General features: G+C 40.0%; 1 protein-coding gene across 1 annotated transcript in view; it reads left to right on the top strand.

Moving 5' to 3' along the window:
* Window positions 1–16,755, top strand: part of si:ch211-212o1.2 (uncharacterized protein LOC492735 homolog) — a 40,920-nt gene extending 24,165 nt beyond the window's left edge. The window contains exons 3-7 of the mRNA XM_048168057.1: window positions 1,323–1,442; window positions 1,632–1,723; window positions 7,699–7,843; window positions 9,443–9,655; window positions 15,182–16,755. Coding sequence (XP_048024014.1) covers window positions 1,323–1,442; window positions 1,632–1,723; window positions 7,699–7,843; window positions 9,443–9,655; window positions 15,182–15,303 — 692 coding nt within the window. The 3' untranslated portion in view covers window positions 15,304–16,755. The remainder of the gene's footprint in view (window positions 1–1,322; window positions 1,443–1,631; window positions 1,724–7,698; window positions 7,844–9,442; window positions 9,656–15,181) is intronic.
* Window positions 16,756–17,144: the final 389 nt, after the last annotated feature.

The raw sequence follows: 17,144 nt of genomic DNA on the forward strand, positions 1-17,144 counted from the left end.
ATTCTTCCAACTATCTTCCTTTGTGTTCAGCAGAACCAAGACATTTATACAAGTTTGGAACAAACTGAGAGGGAGTAAATGATGACAGAATTTTCATTTTTGGGCGAACTATCCCTTTTTCTCCTGATGTAATGGGTCATTATGGTCGACTACTTGACCAACTATTTCAGAAGGATGTCTTTTTGCAATCTGTTGTATCTCATACACCTTTTATTACTTTTTAGAATTCTTTTAACTTTTGCATTGACTACTTTTTTAGTGCTGTTGGTATTAGTCCAATAAGTAAATTATTCCCACAATATTTAAAGGATTAGTTCAATTCTAAATGAAAATGTCCTGATAATTTACTCACCCCCTTGTCATCCAAGATGTTCATGTCTTTTTTTCTTCAGTCGAAAAGAAATGAAGGTTTTTGAGGAAAACATTCCAGGATTTTTCTCCATATAGTGGACTTCAGTGGGGTTCAATGGGTTGAAGGTCCAAATTGCAGTTTTGAATGCCGCTTCAAAGGGCTCTACACAATCCCAGACGAGGAATAAGGGTCTTGTCTAGCGAAACGATCTGTAATTTTCTAAAAAAAAAAAAGATAATTTATGTACTTTTTTTAACCACAAATGCTCATCTTGCACTAGCTCTGCGATCCGCACGCATGACGTAATCACTTTACAAAGGTCTTGCGTGACGAAGCCGGAAGTACTAATCCAGTGTCTACAAAGCGAACATGGAAAGATTAAGCCAAACGGCCTTTACGGGGAAAAAAAAAAAGGTAAAACAACAATATCGGACAATTTTGAAGTTAGAGGAGAAAATTAGATGAAGTTTTACGCCCTACCACTGTACTTCCGCCTACGTCACGCAAGACCTTTCAACGTAATGCATGGCTCATCGCAGAGCAGTGCAAGACAAGCATTTGTGGTTAAAAAGTATTTACATTTTTATTTATTTTTTTAAAAATGACATTGTTTCGCTAGAGCTCTTTGAAGCTGCACGGAATCTGGAAGTCCCACTGAAGTCCTCTATATGGAGAAGAATCATGGAATGTTTTCCTCAAAAACCTTTATTTCTCTTCGACTGAAGAAGGAAAGACATGAACATCTTGAATGACATGGGGGTGAGTAAATTATCAGGAAATTTTCATTCGGAAGTGAACTAATCCTTTAAGCCAATACATTAAATTAAAGATAATTATTATCAGACTTCAAATTCCTAGTTATCCTACCTATGTTGTTGAAATTAAAATAAAACTTGATTTATTGATGTCATATATGCATTGTCTCTTTATTTGTGCTCATGTACCTTTTATGTGTTTGTTATCCCTGTAGGAAAGCGGCTGCAGGAGTGGATCTGTGTGATTCTGTGCCTCTCACTCTTCATTGTAAACCTCTCCTTCCTCCTCCTCAACTTCTCCACAGTGCACATCTACAAAATCATCTTTGGCATCGGTAATTCTTACATTCTTTGTGACCTTTCTGTTCATGCGTTTCCTTTGTTTTCTAATAAAGTTCTGCTGTCATTATCTGTAGAGAAACCCATCAGTTGTAGTGGACGTTGTTTTGCCATGTCATGGTCACCTTTATTTCACTACTCAATAAATTCAACCCCATTCTTTATTTTTTTGCTTTCTCTCAAAGTGACTGGTATTGTGACAGCAGACTTTGCGTCTGGGATGGTACATTGGGGAGCTGATACATGGGGTTCGGTGGACATCCCAATAATTGGAAAGGTAAGAACCAAGGCATAGATCAGTACTTCAGATGTACTGTCCCTATACTGCCCTGCCATATGAATGTGATTGGCTGTAGGCATGTGGGCACGTTTAGGTACAATGGCACCATGTTTCTGGCACACTCATGCATTCATATGCACAGTGTGGTCTCTAAGCGTAGTATCTTGTTTGATTTTAACAAATTACCCTGTTTAATTTTCATATCAGCTTTTGCTCTATTGGCCTGTTGTGGTTTACCAGGCTCAAAAACGGCGAGTGTAAAATGCCATCTCCACCCTGGGGATTTCAGCCCTTCCTGCTTTCCTGGAGCGCCACATCTTAACCCCACCCACTCTTAACCCCAAAGGGTGCTGGAGATACTCAGGAGGGTTGCATTAATGCATAGTACGGTCGCACTCTCCTTGCCCAATCAGAGAAAAGGTCACCCCCTCGCTGTCCAATTAAAAAGCAGCCGACACTTGCTTTCTCTGTCAGACAAGTAGGGGCCATGAATCTGGGAGCATTTATGTGTTTTTGTGCTGACAGGGGTCATTGTGCTATTATGTGGAAGGGGGCAGTAGACTGGCAGTGGAAAAATGGCTAACCTAAGCTAAATCTGGTCCCGTGTGCCAATTATTAGGCTACTTCTGAAAAAATGGAGTGTTAAATTTGATTACTGTGAAAGGAAATGACAAGTATACAGGTTTAGCAATGATCAGTATACACCTGACAATGTGTGTGACCATGAAATTTTCACAGTTTGAGGCCTGTTCTTTGAGTAACACCAATTTTTCCTATTGTTCTCTGGCTGATGTGTGCTGCATAGAGATTGTGTCATAGAGGTCTGGGTGGGTGCTATGCCGCTTTATACTGTGCAACGCCAAATTATCAGCTATAGAATATTAAAATTCTTTATTGTTTTCTAAATAAAACTATAAAACGGTTAGTTCCTGTCCTTGATTCTGATTGATGAATAGCTGTTTTATTCACAATAAAACGCGGCTATGACCGCTTCACCCAACGGTTCTGTGTATCACTACACAACACCCTTAGCAACCACTCTTGTTTGTTCTTATTGATATTGTTCATTGAAGCTTACTGTATTATGTAGAACTAGAAGAGTATTGTGAGAAAGAGATCGATTGAGCGAGTTTATTACCTGCATTCAGATTTAGCATTTTCCTTCAGGTCAATCCTATGTTCATAATAAAAAATCTGTTTAAATGTCCGATGTATTATCTTGTCCTTTTAACAGTTAAGGGGTTTTCCCGTGACTGACAATGCTAGTCAAAGCATTTGTCAGTTCGTCTTGTTCTGTTCACAACAATTAAGTCTTTTTAGTGGAAAAGTCTTTGCTACTGACTGACACACTCATAAAGACAGTCTTTGCTGCCATCTAATGGCGTAATGATTGTTGCTGTTCACGGTCAGGGACTATTTTTTTCTGGCGGAAGAAAGGCTTTTAGTGATTTTACTTCATGAAAGTTGCATTGATACATATTTTTGGCTTTAATATTTGCATTGTGTGGTAACCGTTTTATAAAAGCAATAAGGTACTTGAGGCTAGTGTTTTAATCAAGTCATAATATAGTGTGAAAAATGGATCATATTGAGATTTGCTAAAGATTACATTTAACAGATTTATAAAAGTATTAGTGTTTTTAAAGATTAACTTTAAAGGATTAGTTCACCCAAAAATGAAGTTTCTGTCATTAATTACCCTCATGTCGTTCCAAACCTGTAATACTGTGCCGGCGTTCGGGGGTAAACACAGAAGCACAGAACTGCATTAACACCGTCAACTGCGAACATGTCTGACTGGGTAGAAAAGAAATTGTGATATTTGTTTTGCTTTTGCACACAAAAAGTATTCTCGTCGCTTCATAACATTAAGGTTGAACCACTGTAGTCACATTGACTATTTTAATGAGGTCTTTACTTTTCTGGACCTTGAATGATGGTAATTACATTACTTTCTAAGGGGGATAAAAAAGATATCTTAGTTTAAAAAAAAAAAAAATCTTAATTTGTGTTCCAAAGATGAATGAAGGTCTTACAGGAACAACATGAGGGTGAGTAATTAATGACAGAAGTTTCATTTTTGGGTGAACTAACCCTTTAACCCTTTGTTAGATGATGGAAAATGGTAATCTAAATGTAAAAATTGCGAAAATGAGTAGCCTATGTACAATTAAATATTCAATATTGACTGATACTGATAATTGAAAAATCTATAATAATTTCCATTATAGTACCATTATTTTTGCTTTTATAAAGGGGGCTGTGTTTACATGCTGGTCATTGAGGTCCTGATTTGTCCTACATGGTCAAGACTGTTTGAGGCCAAGAGCAGGTCATCTGAATGCCTCCGTCCGGCTACCGCAGAGGGGCCCGCGTTCTCTCGCTTTCATCATTGTCCGTCTGTGCTGTAAAACGGCTCGGCCACACCTCCCCACCGTGAAGGGGTTTCCACTCGGCTCCGCAGCCACCGCCGATCCTTCTGCTGTCGAGGATAATTAGGATCCGCCACCTGGGAGTGATCGAACTTCAAAAAAAGCGAGGGAATTTACAGACATCCAGAACGCAGCGCTTTAAGACCCTTAACCAGCAGATTAAAGGCGGCACTTAGCAGACCGATATATATGGCTTTTTGTCCACATGTTCAAACAAGAAGCACTAACTTGAGGGAGAATCATTAATGACCGTGATTAAACAGGCACTTAAGAGCAAAGAGCGTAGGGAGGAGGAAAAAAGGCAAGAGAAATGAAATGGATCTCTAATGTGCGCTCTAGGTTAAGGGTGGGGGAGGACGGGCTCCGGTCTTTGGCTGGGTTGCTAGGGCAATCCGAAGATGTGAGTCGTGATTAGGCAGAAGGCGGGCGAGGCGAGGCGAGGCGAGGCAGGCCGTTAAACGGTGTGGGATTAGCGGCGGCGAGGCACAGGTTTGCCGCAGCGTGCCGGTGAGTCGACATGCACACTGTGTGCTGTCTGGGGCTTAGCGCTCTTTTAATCTCGCGCACAGAGAGACGGAAAGGAAACGAGGAGAACAGGAGGGAACATAATTGTCGAAATATCAACAGATAGTTTTCTCCGCTCCAGCAGAGTGTCGCCACGTTCTCTCAGATATAGGTGTGATTGAGTTCAGCCCACAAACACGCGATAATGACATTTTTCCCCCTGCGCTCTGTCTCTGAAACGCTATGGTAATGTGGCTCCAAACGATTCCTCCTTTTTATGTGGAAAATAAATTACCTTCATTCTTGTATTTTCCTTTGTGCTTATACCATCCTTTCTCTTACTCCCTTTCATTTTGCGGCACCCGCGCGGTCGCAGACGGGCGCCCGTCTCAAAGCAGCGCTCCTGGGCGTGAGTGACAGGTGCTGCTGGGTTATGGTTTTTCATGATGCTGGATCTGAGCCGTGGGGAAGTGCTGTTTAATGCTAGGTTATCTCTCCGCTTCGTAACATGTAGCTCGTGCCGCATGCGTCATCTTTCATTTAGGCCCTAGTACCGCCAACGCGCCAATTTGAGTCTATCAGTCAACATCTAACCCCACCCAACCCTGTCTTACCACCAGACCTGGGTGAAATCTGCTTTTTCGCATTTTCAATGCTGATTTTTGTGGAAAATCTGTGGAATGGAAGTAAACATGGTAAAGGGGGTTCTACACTTTTTATTGGTATGGATGTGCAAAAGGGCATATTTATAAAATTGCTTAGTCGATGGGTTACCTGAACCACCAGTTGGACTAATTCTTAACTAGAAGTACTGTATAATAAATAATGAGGCTGGATTGGGTTCACCTAACTCTGTTCTGGACATGTTTTTCTTAGGGAGACTTTACACAAGGCACATTCTTGTGTTTGCAAACCTCTAGACGAGTTCAATGAAATGGAACAGAATGCACTTGGTTTTAAAAGGTTGGGCTATTTTTTACTTGACATGCTGTCCTACGATTGCAACTCTTGTGGCAAAATGCTCAAAAATGCATTTGGCTGCAACAGAGTTGCTTTTAATGGGACTACACTTAAAGAGACAACTTTTCCTGAAGTTTTTTTTACAATGCAAACTTTTTAAAGAGGGGGATCGCACACAGTTTCTGCCAATCTCAAGTTAATCTTGAGTACCTATAGAGCAGTGGTCACCAACCTTTTTAAGCCCAAGATCCCTGACCTCGACCTTTTTGAAAGACAAGATCTACTTGATAGAAAAAGACAGCCCAGATTATGTTTAGTTTTTTTTTTTTTTTCGTGGCCTAACTGTTATTTAGCTTCTGATTTATTTATTTATTTATTTTCTACAAGCAAATTGGCCGATTCTGATACTGGTTGCAGATATTTATTATTAATATTATTATTATAATAAACAAAAATACATAGCCATTTCAAATTAGAGGGAACCACTGCTTTTTAATCACAATCCAAACAAAGATGCTACGCACGTTGCATGAGCAGTTATTTTTTTTTTTTGAATTAGATTTAATTTCAAGATTTAAAGCAAAAATAGAACAGTCTGACTTTATCTTTGTGAAATTATAAACGCTACACACAAAAAAGCATGAAACAAAAACAGCAGACTGAATGGGACGTAAATTCACTCTCTGACAGCAGGTGGCGCTTATGGAGCAGCAGTGATACAGTGTTTCGTTGGTTACCGCTGTAAACAAAGCTGAAACGCGCTAATAATTAGCTACTTTATTCTGAGGTAAGAGGAAAATAAAATGCCATTGCCATCGAAATCTTTCTGAAGACTGATCTCCTTTTAGAGATGCATTCATATAAGCCCTCACACCCAATTCACCCCCAAATTTATATTTTCTTCCTATATTTCGAGCATCATGAACAGTGAGCTGCTCTACCTGCTACAGAATTTTCTCCTTTTTGCGTTTGTCTTCAGCATTTTTGGCCTCTTTAAAACGGCCTTTTACAGACTCAGACATGTGTGGGCTATTTGCCTTTGTCTGTCCCAGTAGCTCCCGAAAATAACATAAAAATAAATACAAAAATACAGTACAAAGATTGGAGAAATGTAATGTATTTTTGTACTCATATTTCTGTTATTTTCACGAGCTACTGGAACAGTGATAAATATCGACGGGTTGGCGACCACTGCTATAGAGTAATATTGCATCCTTCATATCTCTGAAAAGTCTTCAGTTTTATCATATTCATAAAAGATGATAAAAGACTACCAAGTCTTTCTGAAAAAAGCCGAGCTCCTGGAGGCGTGCGTGCCTGTCGTGGGCGGAGCTAAAGAATCACGAGCGCACAAAGCTTTTACGTAGAGATCGTCTGAAAGCTGTGACATCGTTATAAATAAAAAGGGAACAAAAACGTTCGTGTTTACATTTTATGCACTTGCATGCCGATTGCCAACAAAACGCAGACATTTGATGCAGTTTTACTGCTAAAGTACAACATGCAATTTAAATATATAATGAAATGAAGATATACAAATGAAAATAATAGATAAACTAGTCAAGCTAACTAATCAACTAGTCAGTTGTTGCAGTCGACCATTGTGACCTATTCTAACTGGTAGCTAAAAGATGATTAAATTAAATTAGCTCATATCTAATAAAAAAGCATGCAAGGATGTCAAATGTGTAGAACTGAAGAGTTCTGCACACAGATTTTCTGTGGGTTTATGGCTCATTATCAGTGGGGAAACTTGAAGCAGAGGATGTTTCTGTAATGAATATTTTAGTTTAAACTCCTCTTCTTTCTCATATCTTAACTCTAAGAACACTGGATGAGCATTTTAAAATGCACATCCAGTGTTCTTGGAGTTGTTTAGTGTCTCTGTAATCTGTAATACAACAGTAGCTTCTAGCTTGATCCTCCAGTGTCTATATCATAGACGTACCCGTTCATTACCACAGGGTAATGGTTCTAAATCACAGTCCTAGACATCTCTTCCCATTTTTCAATTGAACCTTAACCTCCCTTCCCCCTGCTCCCCCTCTCTCTTTTTACCTCTCTCTTTCCATTCAGGCATTTATTCGCCCGTTCCGGGAGCACCACATTGATCCGACGGCCATCACACGGCATGACTTCATAGAGACTAATGGAGACAACTGCATGATCACCATCCTGCCTCTGGCCCACATGGCCTATAAATTCCTCTCCTACCCACCAGGTACACACACACATCCACTCACTTTTCCAGTGTACCGTGAGAGTGAGTCAGCGTGACTATTTTAGAACCAATGAGTGTGACCCGAGTGTGGCTCCTTGTCCTGGAGCCGTCAGTGTGTCCCACATTCATCTTAAAATACCTAAAATTGGGAAATCGACAAATGAGAATATGGTTTGAAAAGGGTAAAATGTTCTCAGTTCCATTTTTGCTCTGCATGGGTTACAGGAACAACTCAGCCAAAAAATGAAAATTGTCTTCCTCATGTTATTCCAAACCTATATGACTTTCTTTTCACTAGGAAGAAAAGTTTAGCGGAATGTCCTGAGTGATTTATTTTTTCATTCATTTAAAGTAAATATATACCGAGCAGGCATAACATTATGACCACTGAGAGGTGAAGTGAATAACACTGATTATCTCTTCATCACGGCACCTGTTAGTGGGTGGGATATATTAGGCAGCAAGTGAACATTTTTTCCTCAAAGTAGTTGATGTGTTACAAGCAGGGCAAGCGTAAGGATTTGAGCGAGTTTGACAAGGTCCAAATTGTGATGGCTAGACGACTGGGTCAGAGCATCTCCAAATGTTCCAAATTCAAAAGCAGACCAGTCAGGGTGTCCATGATGACCCCTGTCCACCACCGAAAGTGGGCATGGCCCAACAGTGGATGGCCGGGTGTGTGCACTGTGTTGTTGCTTACCTGGGGAACACGTGGCACCAGGATGCACTATGGGAAGAAGGCAAGTCGGCGGCGTCAGTGTGATGCTTTGGGCAATGTTCTGCTGGTAAATCTTGGGTCCTGCCATCCATTTGGAATGTTACTTTGACACGTAACACCTACTTAGAGGCCACCTGCCAACAGGATAATGTGCCCTGCCACAAAGCAAAAATGGTTCAGGAGCACAACGAGTTTGAGGTGATGGCTTGGCCTCCAAATTCCCCAGATCTCAATCCAATCAAGCATCTGTGAGATGTGCTGATTCAAACAAGTTCGATCCATGGAGGCCTCATCTCGCAACTTACGGGACTTAAAGGATCTGCTGCTAACATCTTGGTGCCAGATACCACAGCACACCTTCAGGGGTCTAGTGGAGTCCATGCCTCAATGGGTCAGGGCTGTTTTGGCAGCAAAAGGGGGATCAACACAATATTAGGAAGGTGGTCATAATGTTATGCCTGATCAGTGTAAATTCCGTTTTGTTTCTTGCAGACTTGGAATATCACTCACAAGCCTCAATGGCCCCTTTTTTTTCTTTTTTGAAGCTTGTCAGCATTCATCCCATTCCCATTCGTGGTTTTAGACATTCAGGTTTAGAAAAACATAATGATGACAGAATTTCCATTGGATAAAAAGTTTTTTTTTCCACTAACATTGTGTTGCTGATGATCTGCTCAATACTAAGAAAGTTGAAAGGTCAATTTGATTGATGTTTCACATGCTAAAAGGTTAGGCTAGTACTTAATTAAAAAGTTTAGGGCATGTCACTTTAAGGCATTTTGTGTTCATTTGCATATAATTTTATCTCTCTCTATTCACCTTTTGCCATTGTTCTTCTATCTCTCCCTCCACCTCCCTCTTACGCTATCTCTCTTTCCCAGATGCCCTTGCAGAGTCCTACCCCTGGGAATGTTTTGTTTTTGCGTTGGCAGTCTTTGTAACCATGACTAATCAGATCCACAAGTGGTCCCACTCCTACTTCGGCCTGCCACGCTGGGTCACACTACTGCAGGACTGCCACCTAGTGCTGCCACGAAAGCACCACCGGATCCATCATGTGTCGCCACATGAGACGTACTACTGCATCACTACAGGTACACACGCATACTTTGTTCGATGAGGTGGAAGCCTTGCGTTATTGCTGTCTTAAAGGGATAGTTCAATCAAAATTGAGCTTTGTCATCATTTACTCGCCCTCATGTCATGACTTTCTTTCTTCAGTAGAGCACAAAAGAAGATATTTTGAAAAATGTCTGTACAGTGAAATTCAATGGGGTCCAAAACAGCTATGAATGCCATCATTGACTTTTATTGTATGGACAAAAACATTGGAAGCATTCTTCAAAGTCACAGAGGTTTGGAACAACATGATGGTGAGAAAAAGATGACAGGATTTTCATTTTTAGGTGAACTATCATTTAGTCCCGTAGGCATCTTTACAACAACAATACGTACAGGATCAGATTCACGTGAGGGAGGTTTAGTTCCTCTGAGAGTCTTTTATGTAGTTGATCACGCTAACCTACAGTATCTGGCAAGGATTCTTCCACGGAGCGTGGCCTGCATCGCCAGTAGCTGTAAAGAGTGGGTTAAAATAACTTTTTAAAGTCAGCTGTGTGTGTTTGCACATAAGTGTGTGTGTGTGTGTGTGTGTGAAGGCATTAAACTCCCATGATAGCTCGAGCACTCAGTATGCGACTTGCGTCTCTGGGAGAGAGGGGAGCACGGATGCTTGTGCGTCACCCTGCGCCCCAGTGGACGACAGATGTGTGTGCACGCATGCTCCAGAGCACAGACCGGTCCTTTTGACCCTCCCTCTTTCCTTTCCACTGCTGCTCCCTGATCCCACTGGGAGACGCTGATGAAGGGAGAGGAAAGGGTCTCTCTCTCTTTCTCTCTCTCACGCGCATACACATACGCGCACGCTTGGGAGTCTCTCTCTGCATGAGCCCTGCTCCTCCACCCTCCCTGCCCGAGTCCCCGGGGGCCGGGGCCCGCCTTTGTGTGTGCCAGTGGCTGACAACCTCCATGTATATTTAATGCTAACCTGCTGTCAGTGCTAACAAATAGGCTTGGGCAGGGGGGGCGGTGGGTTTGACAAAGATGAAAAATCAAACAAACATGATGAGCTGTTCTGCTCTCCTCCTGCACCAAAGGGGTCACTGTAGAGAAAGGGTACAAACACACACACACACACACACGGAGCTGTGACCAAGGAACAGTGTGGTGCTTATATACAAAGATACTAGGGCAGTGGATGACCATGTGATGTCATAATTGGGGATCGCTGGAAAAAGTACTGTGGCGGTACCATGGTACAATAACGGTGTCAGGTAGTAATAACATGGTACTTTCAATTGGTTCTGAAGGATTACCATATTCATATACCATTGTACCTCAAAGAATACCATTCTATTTGTGATGTATCAAAATTGTGAATATCGGGATAATTTTAATGTTTTTTTGGGGGGGGGGGGGGATAGTTGGGATAATAGTGGGATAGTTCAACCACTTTATCACTTACTTGCCCCCATGTTATTCCAAACTTATAAGACTTTTGTTAATATTTGAAACAGAAATGAAGATATCCTTAATGAAATCTGAAAGATTTGTTGCTCTCCATTGAAAATCCATTCCACCAAAACTGATGTTTTAAAAAAATTTTAACGAAAGTGTAAACAAGTCTTCTGAAGAGACACAACATGCATAGGACATGAATATGGCAAATGGAAGCTCAACTTTACTTAAAGGTGCTGAACGTTTCCCGAGCTCTCGACTCTATCACAGCATAAACAAAGTTCACACAGCTAATATAACCCTATTATAATATAATGGATCTTTACAAAGTGTTCGTCATGCAGCATGTCTAATCACGCAAGTATGGTATTTATTTGGATGTTTACATTTGATTCTGAATGAGTTTGATGGTGCTCCGTGGCTAACGGCTAATGCTACACTGTTGGAGAGATTTTTAATGAATGAAGTTGTGTTTATGAATTATACAGACTACAAGTGTTTAAAAATGAAAATAGTGATGGCTCTCTTGTCTCCGTGAATACAGTAAGAAACGATGGTAACTTTAACCACATTTAACAGTACATTAGCAACATGCTAACGAAACATTTAGAAAGACAATTCACAAATATCACTAAAAATATCATGTTATCATGAATCATGTCAGTTATTATTGCTCCATCTGCCATTTTTCGCTGTTGTCCTTGCTTGCTTACCTAGTCTGATGATTCAGCTGTGCACAGATCCAGACGTTTTGCCCTTGTGTAATGCCTCGATCATGGGCTGGCATATGCAAATATTGGGGGCGTACACCCCGACTGTTACATAACAGTCGGTGTTATGTTGAGATTCACCTGTTCTTCGGAGGTCTTTTAAACAAATGAGATTTATATAAGAAGGAGAAAACAATGGAGTTTGAAACTCACTGTATGTCATTTCCATGTACTGAACTCTTGTTATTTAACTATGCCGAGGTAAATTAAATTTTCAGTTCGATGGCACCTTTAATTTAGGCATGAGAACAAACCTTATTGGTCTGTATATAGATCCGTATATGGAAATATTGCTGTTTATTACAAGGGCCTTTTATATTGTGTTAAAACGGCTTAATATATAGCTAGATTTTTACTGTTGTAGTTATTGCATTAAAGTATAATGAATGTAGTTGGTTGTAATACTGTAGCAAATGCATAAATATTGAGATGTGTATATATAAAATATTGAAATATTTGAGATCTTTTTATATATACCATCCAGCCATACTACTGTGGTGCATGTCCAAATAAACATGGTATAGTTCATATAGTAGATATTATCATGGTCATATTTTTTTTTTTTATGATAAAAAGTCAAAAAGTGTTTAATAATTAATATTTTTTTCTGTGTCTGTTACCTAGTTTTTAGTAGGGGTGTAACGATTCACTCGTTTTCTCGATGCACTGATTACAAATTCTGACGATGCATATGCATCGATCTTGAAACATGTTTTTTGAATCGTGAATCGTTTATTTCGGTCGATAATCGATGTAAAATGCAAAGAATCGGATTAATCGCGATTCTATAGCGATTCAGTGTTTAAAATATATAAACATTAAATTACTATGACGCTAAATACAGGTGTAAACTGGGTCTAAAATGCTTTGAGTTTGTCCACTTTTGAGAACTTCCAGAGGTAGTCGAAAACGCATTCGACCGGATTGCTTTTACTGCACTTACTGACCTAATGCATAAACGTTATGGGAAGCACACTAGCCAGATGGGATTTAAACTTTGTCAGATGAAGAACAAAGTTTGGTTTGAAGATGAAAAACATACCAAGCACAATGTTCTCTCACCATTCCTGATTTCTAACATGCACTCACCTCGTTCGGTGTGGTCTTGCAGCTATACAAGCAGAAACGAAAGCTGCTGCTCTCCGTATGTTTTTCCACAGTCTCCGTGCGAGTTCGTATGTAAATCGCAAAAGCTTCTTTTGTCCATTAGATTGAAAGATCTGGAAAAACAACATACATTTACCTGCCTATAGACACTCCCCTAGAAGAAATCAGGACAGAAGTGGTTGAAAGTGGACAAAAGAGACGGATTAAAACATCAGGTGTAAACGGGAATGTGTTTCCCTTGTCTACTTGTGATCCGATCAACAAAAACGCATCTTAATACCAGGTGTAAACAGGACCTGTGTGTGAACTTTAATGGTTGACCAATGCCGATATCTAGAAGGCAGAGTGGCCAGTGGCCGATATAATTCTATAATTCTGATGCAACTGAACACAAAATTGTTGAAATGAGAGTAAAACATTTACATGATTACATTTTCCACATTTAAATAAAAAATACACTTACTATCCATTGAATAAAGCTGTCAGCAGAATTTGGAACTGACAAATTGGAGAGATAAAGTCTTCTGTTAATCGCTCAAGTGTGCATGATTATCAACCAATAATCTCAAAATGGCCAAATTCCTGATTAGTCGTCCTGGCTGATATACATTGGTGTATCTCTACTTTGAACGTTGTGTGTTAAACGTCTAAATACCTTGTTCATGTATTGTTGAAATGGTTTTCTTGTCAAAACCCAATGGAATGTATGTCTATGAGCACAACAGTGTGTGTGTGTGTGTGTGTGTGTGTGTGTGTGTGTGTGTGTGTGTGTACACATAGTGGAGTTGAGGCGGGCTAGCTGGGGGTGGGGTGCTGCTACATATTTATAGCAGTAAGTGTGTACATTACTCTACTGCTAGCGCCTGATCTTCTGTCCATCCCCTGGGAGTCACCATCCAGGAGCTTCTGTGTCTCACTGCTTCTTGATGTTGTTCTCTGTGCCTTCCCTTCTTTCTTCCTGTCTTGCTCTTTTGTCCTTGCTCTCTCCTTTTTGCTTGTCTTGCCCTCTCACTGTTCTCTCTCTCTTTCTCGCTTGCATTTCTCTGTTTTCTCTTGCTGGTGAGTTTTCAAAGAAGTGTGTCATTCAGCGAAAGGAATGAATTGTGTCTGGTTGGTTTTACGCATCAAGCCTGTGTGCTTCACCTTACTTTTGTTCCTTTTTCAGTTTTACTTCCATTTCAAAGTATTCCATTTCAAACTAAGCAATGATAGTAAAAAATAATAATATATATGTAATAATTGTATTATTATTTTGTATTATTTACATTACATTTCGGGCGTTCAGTGTCTGATGAGGGCCTTAAACGGCTGAAATGTCATGGATTTTTTTTAACCACTAAATTTGGAGTTTTTTTAAGAGTGTTTTTCCAATTCACATGCATTTTTTTAGGGGGGGGTTGAATTTCTTCTTTTGTTGGTAAAACACCTCTTTTTAACATTTATCATTTACATTAAAAAAAAAAAAAAATATATATATATATATATATATATATATATATATATATATATATATATATATATATATATATATATATATATATAATGTGTGAAGTAGTGTTGTCAAAAGTACCGACTTTGAGTCGAAAATTTTAAAAATGTGACACTTTGAGCGCTGATTGGCCGTTGTGTTCACGCGCTCAACATATATGTCTGTGATTGGCTACAATGATCAACGCTTGGGAGCATTTGAAAGCACATGGAAGTGTTTGAATTTGAAAGCGGGAGCATTTGAAAGCGGGCGTCTATCAATGGAAAGGTCTGCTGATAGACGCCTGCTTGCAAACGCTCACGTGTGTATCTGTGCAAGCGCTTGGTGAAGAGCATCATTGATGTCTATTTATAACATGTTTTTGAAGCGTTGATCATTGTAGCCAACCACAGACATTTCTGATGAGGACGTGAACACAACGGCCAATTACAATTCTACGTAACAGTGCTCTAAGCATCACATTTTTAAAATTTCACTTGATACCGAAGTCGATACTTTTGCCAACACTAGTGTGAAGTCCAATTTTAAAACCCTTTTCTGCTTATAATGTGTACCACTTGACTATCTAGTCTTACACTTATATAAATAACTACTTAGAAGTCAAAAAGTGTTTTCCCTCCATTTTGGTAACGTCTTAACTCGCCTACGGCACTAAGTGAGCCCCTGCTATTGATGTCCCTTTATAAACATTGGTGCATGACGCCCCGCTTCTCTTTCTCTGTCATTCTCTCCCTCAGGGTGGTTGAACTACCCGCTGGACAGAGTGGGTTTTTGGCGGACAATGGAGTGGTTGATCGAGAGATTGACGGGTCAGAAGCCACGCAGTGATGACATGGCCTGGGCCAAGAAAACTGAGTGACCAGGATAACAGGACTGTACCCCTCCCTCATGCATCTCTTCCCCTGTTGAGGGGAAGCAGAAAACGAATATGGGCCTTACCTCTGTACCCCAGAAACTGTCTCCCATTATGTTTCTGTGTCCCTCCATCTCCCCTAAACCTTTTTCTCCACAGCACAGTACCACAGATCCCTCTTCATGCAGAGGCCTTTTCCTGTCACTGAGGTCCGCTACACACAAGCCATCACCTGTTCTGTTTTGTAGATGTCCACACAAAGAAATAGTAGAAAGACAAGATGAAGTTCAAAACGGTGGGTTCAGACTGTTGAGAGGATGAAAGACACTGTTTCTCTCACAATCCTTTGCTTCCTCTCCATGTGCAGACAGGCGCCACTGCTTTCTCATTTTGGTGTGTAAAATGTATGTTTTCTGGAGGTTGGGCTCTCCAGAGGACCGAAACCATGTTGTGATTTCCCCAGCATGGTTTTCATAGCAGTGCATGCCATGGAGTGAGATAAGCAATTAAATGTGGATTTGATTTCAGAAACGGCGAGAAGATTAATCGCCGCCGCAAACACTTTTTCCAGATTCACAAAAGCATCTCAGAGGCGTTAAACCCACCCTAATTTGGACCGAAGGATGCACTGAGGATGCATTTCTCAAAACGCAGGGAAAGGGTTTTGTTGGCCAACCAGCGTGGTCAGTGCTCAGTTGACCCAACTGAATGTTTTCCCTGAATGTTTCTTACTAAGCTCGTGTTGGCCTTAAGTACAAACCCATTACACTTATTTCTAATCAGCTTACCAGGGCTTAGCGGTGATGAACATTGATTGCGTCTCTGGTGTGTTAGCGTGACGTTATTGATATTTGTAGTATTAGCAGTCTAGCTAGTGATGTCCTCCTGCTGTATCCTGTAGTACAACAGTTTAGCAAAGGTTGTACTAGCAAAAAGTCACTTTAGAAAAGGTCAATTTGAGTTTTAGGTTACCAAGCTTTTTTTTTTTTTTTTCTTATGGAATGATATTTGCACTTTTGACCAATGATACTTTTTCATGCAAAACTGATGTGGAAAACCGCCAAATACACTCCCTGTTTTCTCTCTCACATACACTTTTACACATGCACACTTTTCATCATGAACCCAAAAAAAACATGCTTACATGAACTTCCTGTGTATTTATCTCTCTTCATTTGTGCTGAACTGATAAATGGAGAAAATGAGAGTTTTTATAGTGTTTGTTTCAGTTTGGATTGTCTCACATTCTAGTACAACAGCTGCAGCGCCACAATTTGGGTTTCATTGTCTGGCTTTTTGATTTTTTTTTTTTCTTCATTATACTACAGTATAACATTCAGCCTTGTATTTGTTCTTACTTTACATCTTGCAGCTAATGCTCGCTGCTAGTCTGCCTTAAACCAATGTTTTTATTAGCTGTATGATTTAAATATCAAATAAATAACATTTGATTATTCATTGTTTTTTGTACCTTGAGTGATTTTTAAATGTTGCTCATTAAATGTAAAAGTTAGAAGCAATAATTTAGTTCTCTTTGTTAAAATGAGACGGTAAAACAATTACCGAGCTTTGCAAAGATAATTGCGCCGGAAATCTGCAGGGTACTTTGAGGTGATTTACCAATGAGTCACAAACGTCTTAACGGTCTGTTCTACTCAAGTAGAAAATAGAAATTCGGGGGGTTCATTCAGCAAGGCACGAAACTGCCACCTTAATTTAATAATTTGTAACAAAAAATAATAATAGATTGGAATTAGCAATCTTTGTAAGATGGACTGTGAGGACCGTAAATGAAGTAAGAGCTCCCTCTGGTGGCTGAACAACGTCCACACAACTATACTGCACTC

This window comes from Megalobrama amblycephala, linkage group LG19, assembly GCF_018812025.1.
Source record: "Megalobrama amblycephala isolate DHTTF-2021 linkage group LG19, ASM1881202v1, whole genome shotgun sequence".
Classification (NCBI taxonomy): Eukaryota; Metazoa; Chordata; class Actinopteri; order Cypriniformes; family Xenocyprididae; genus Megalobrama; species Megalobrama amblycephala.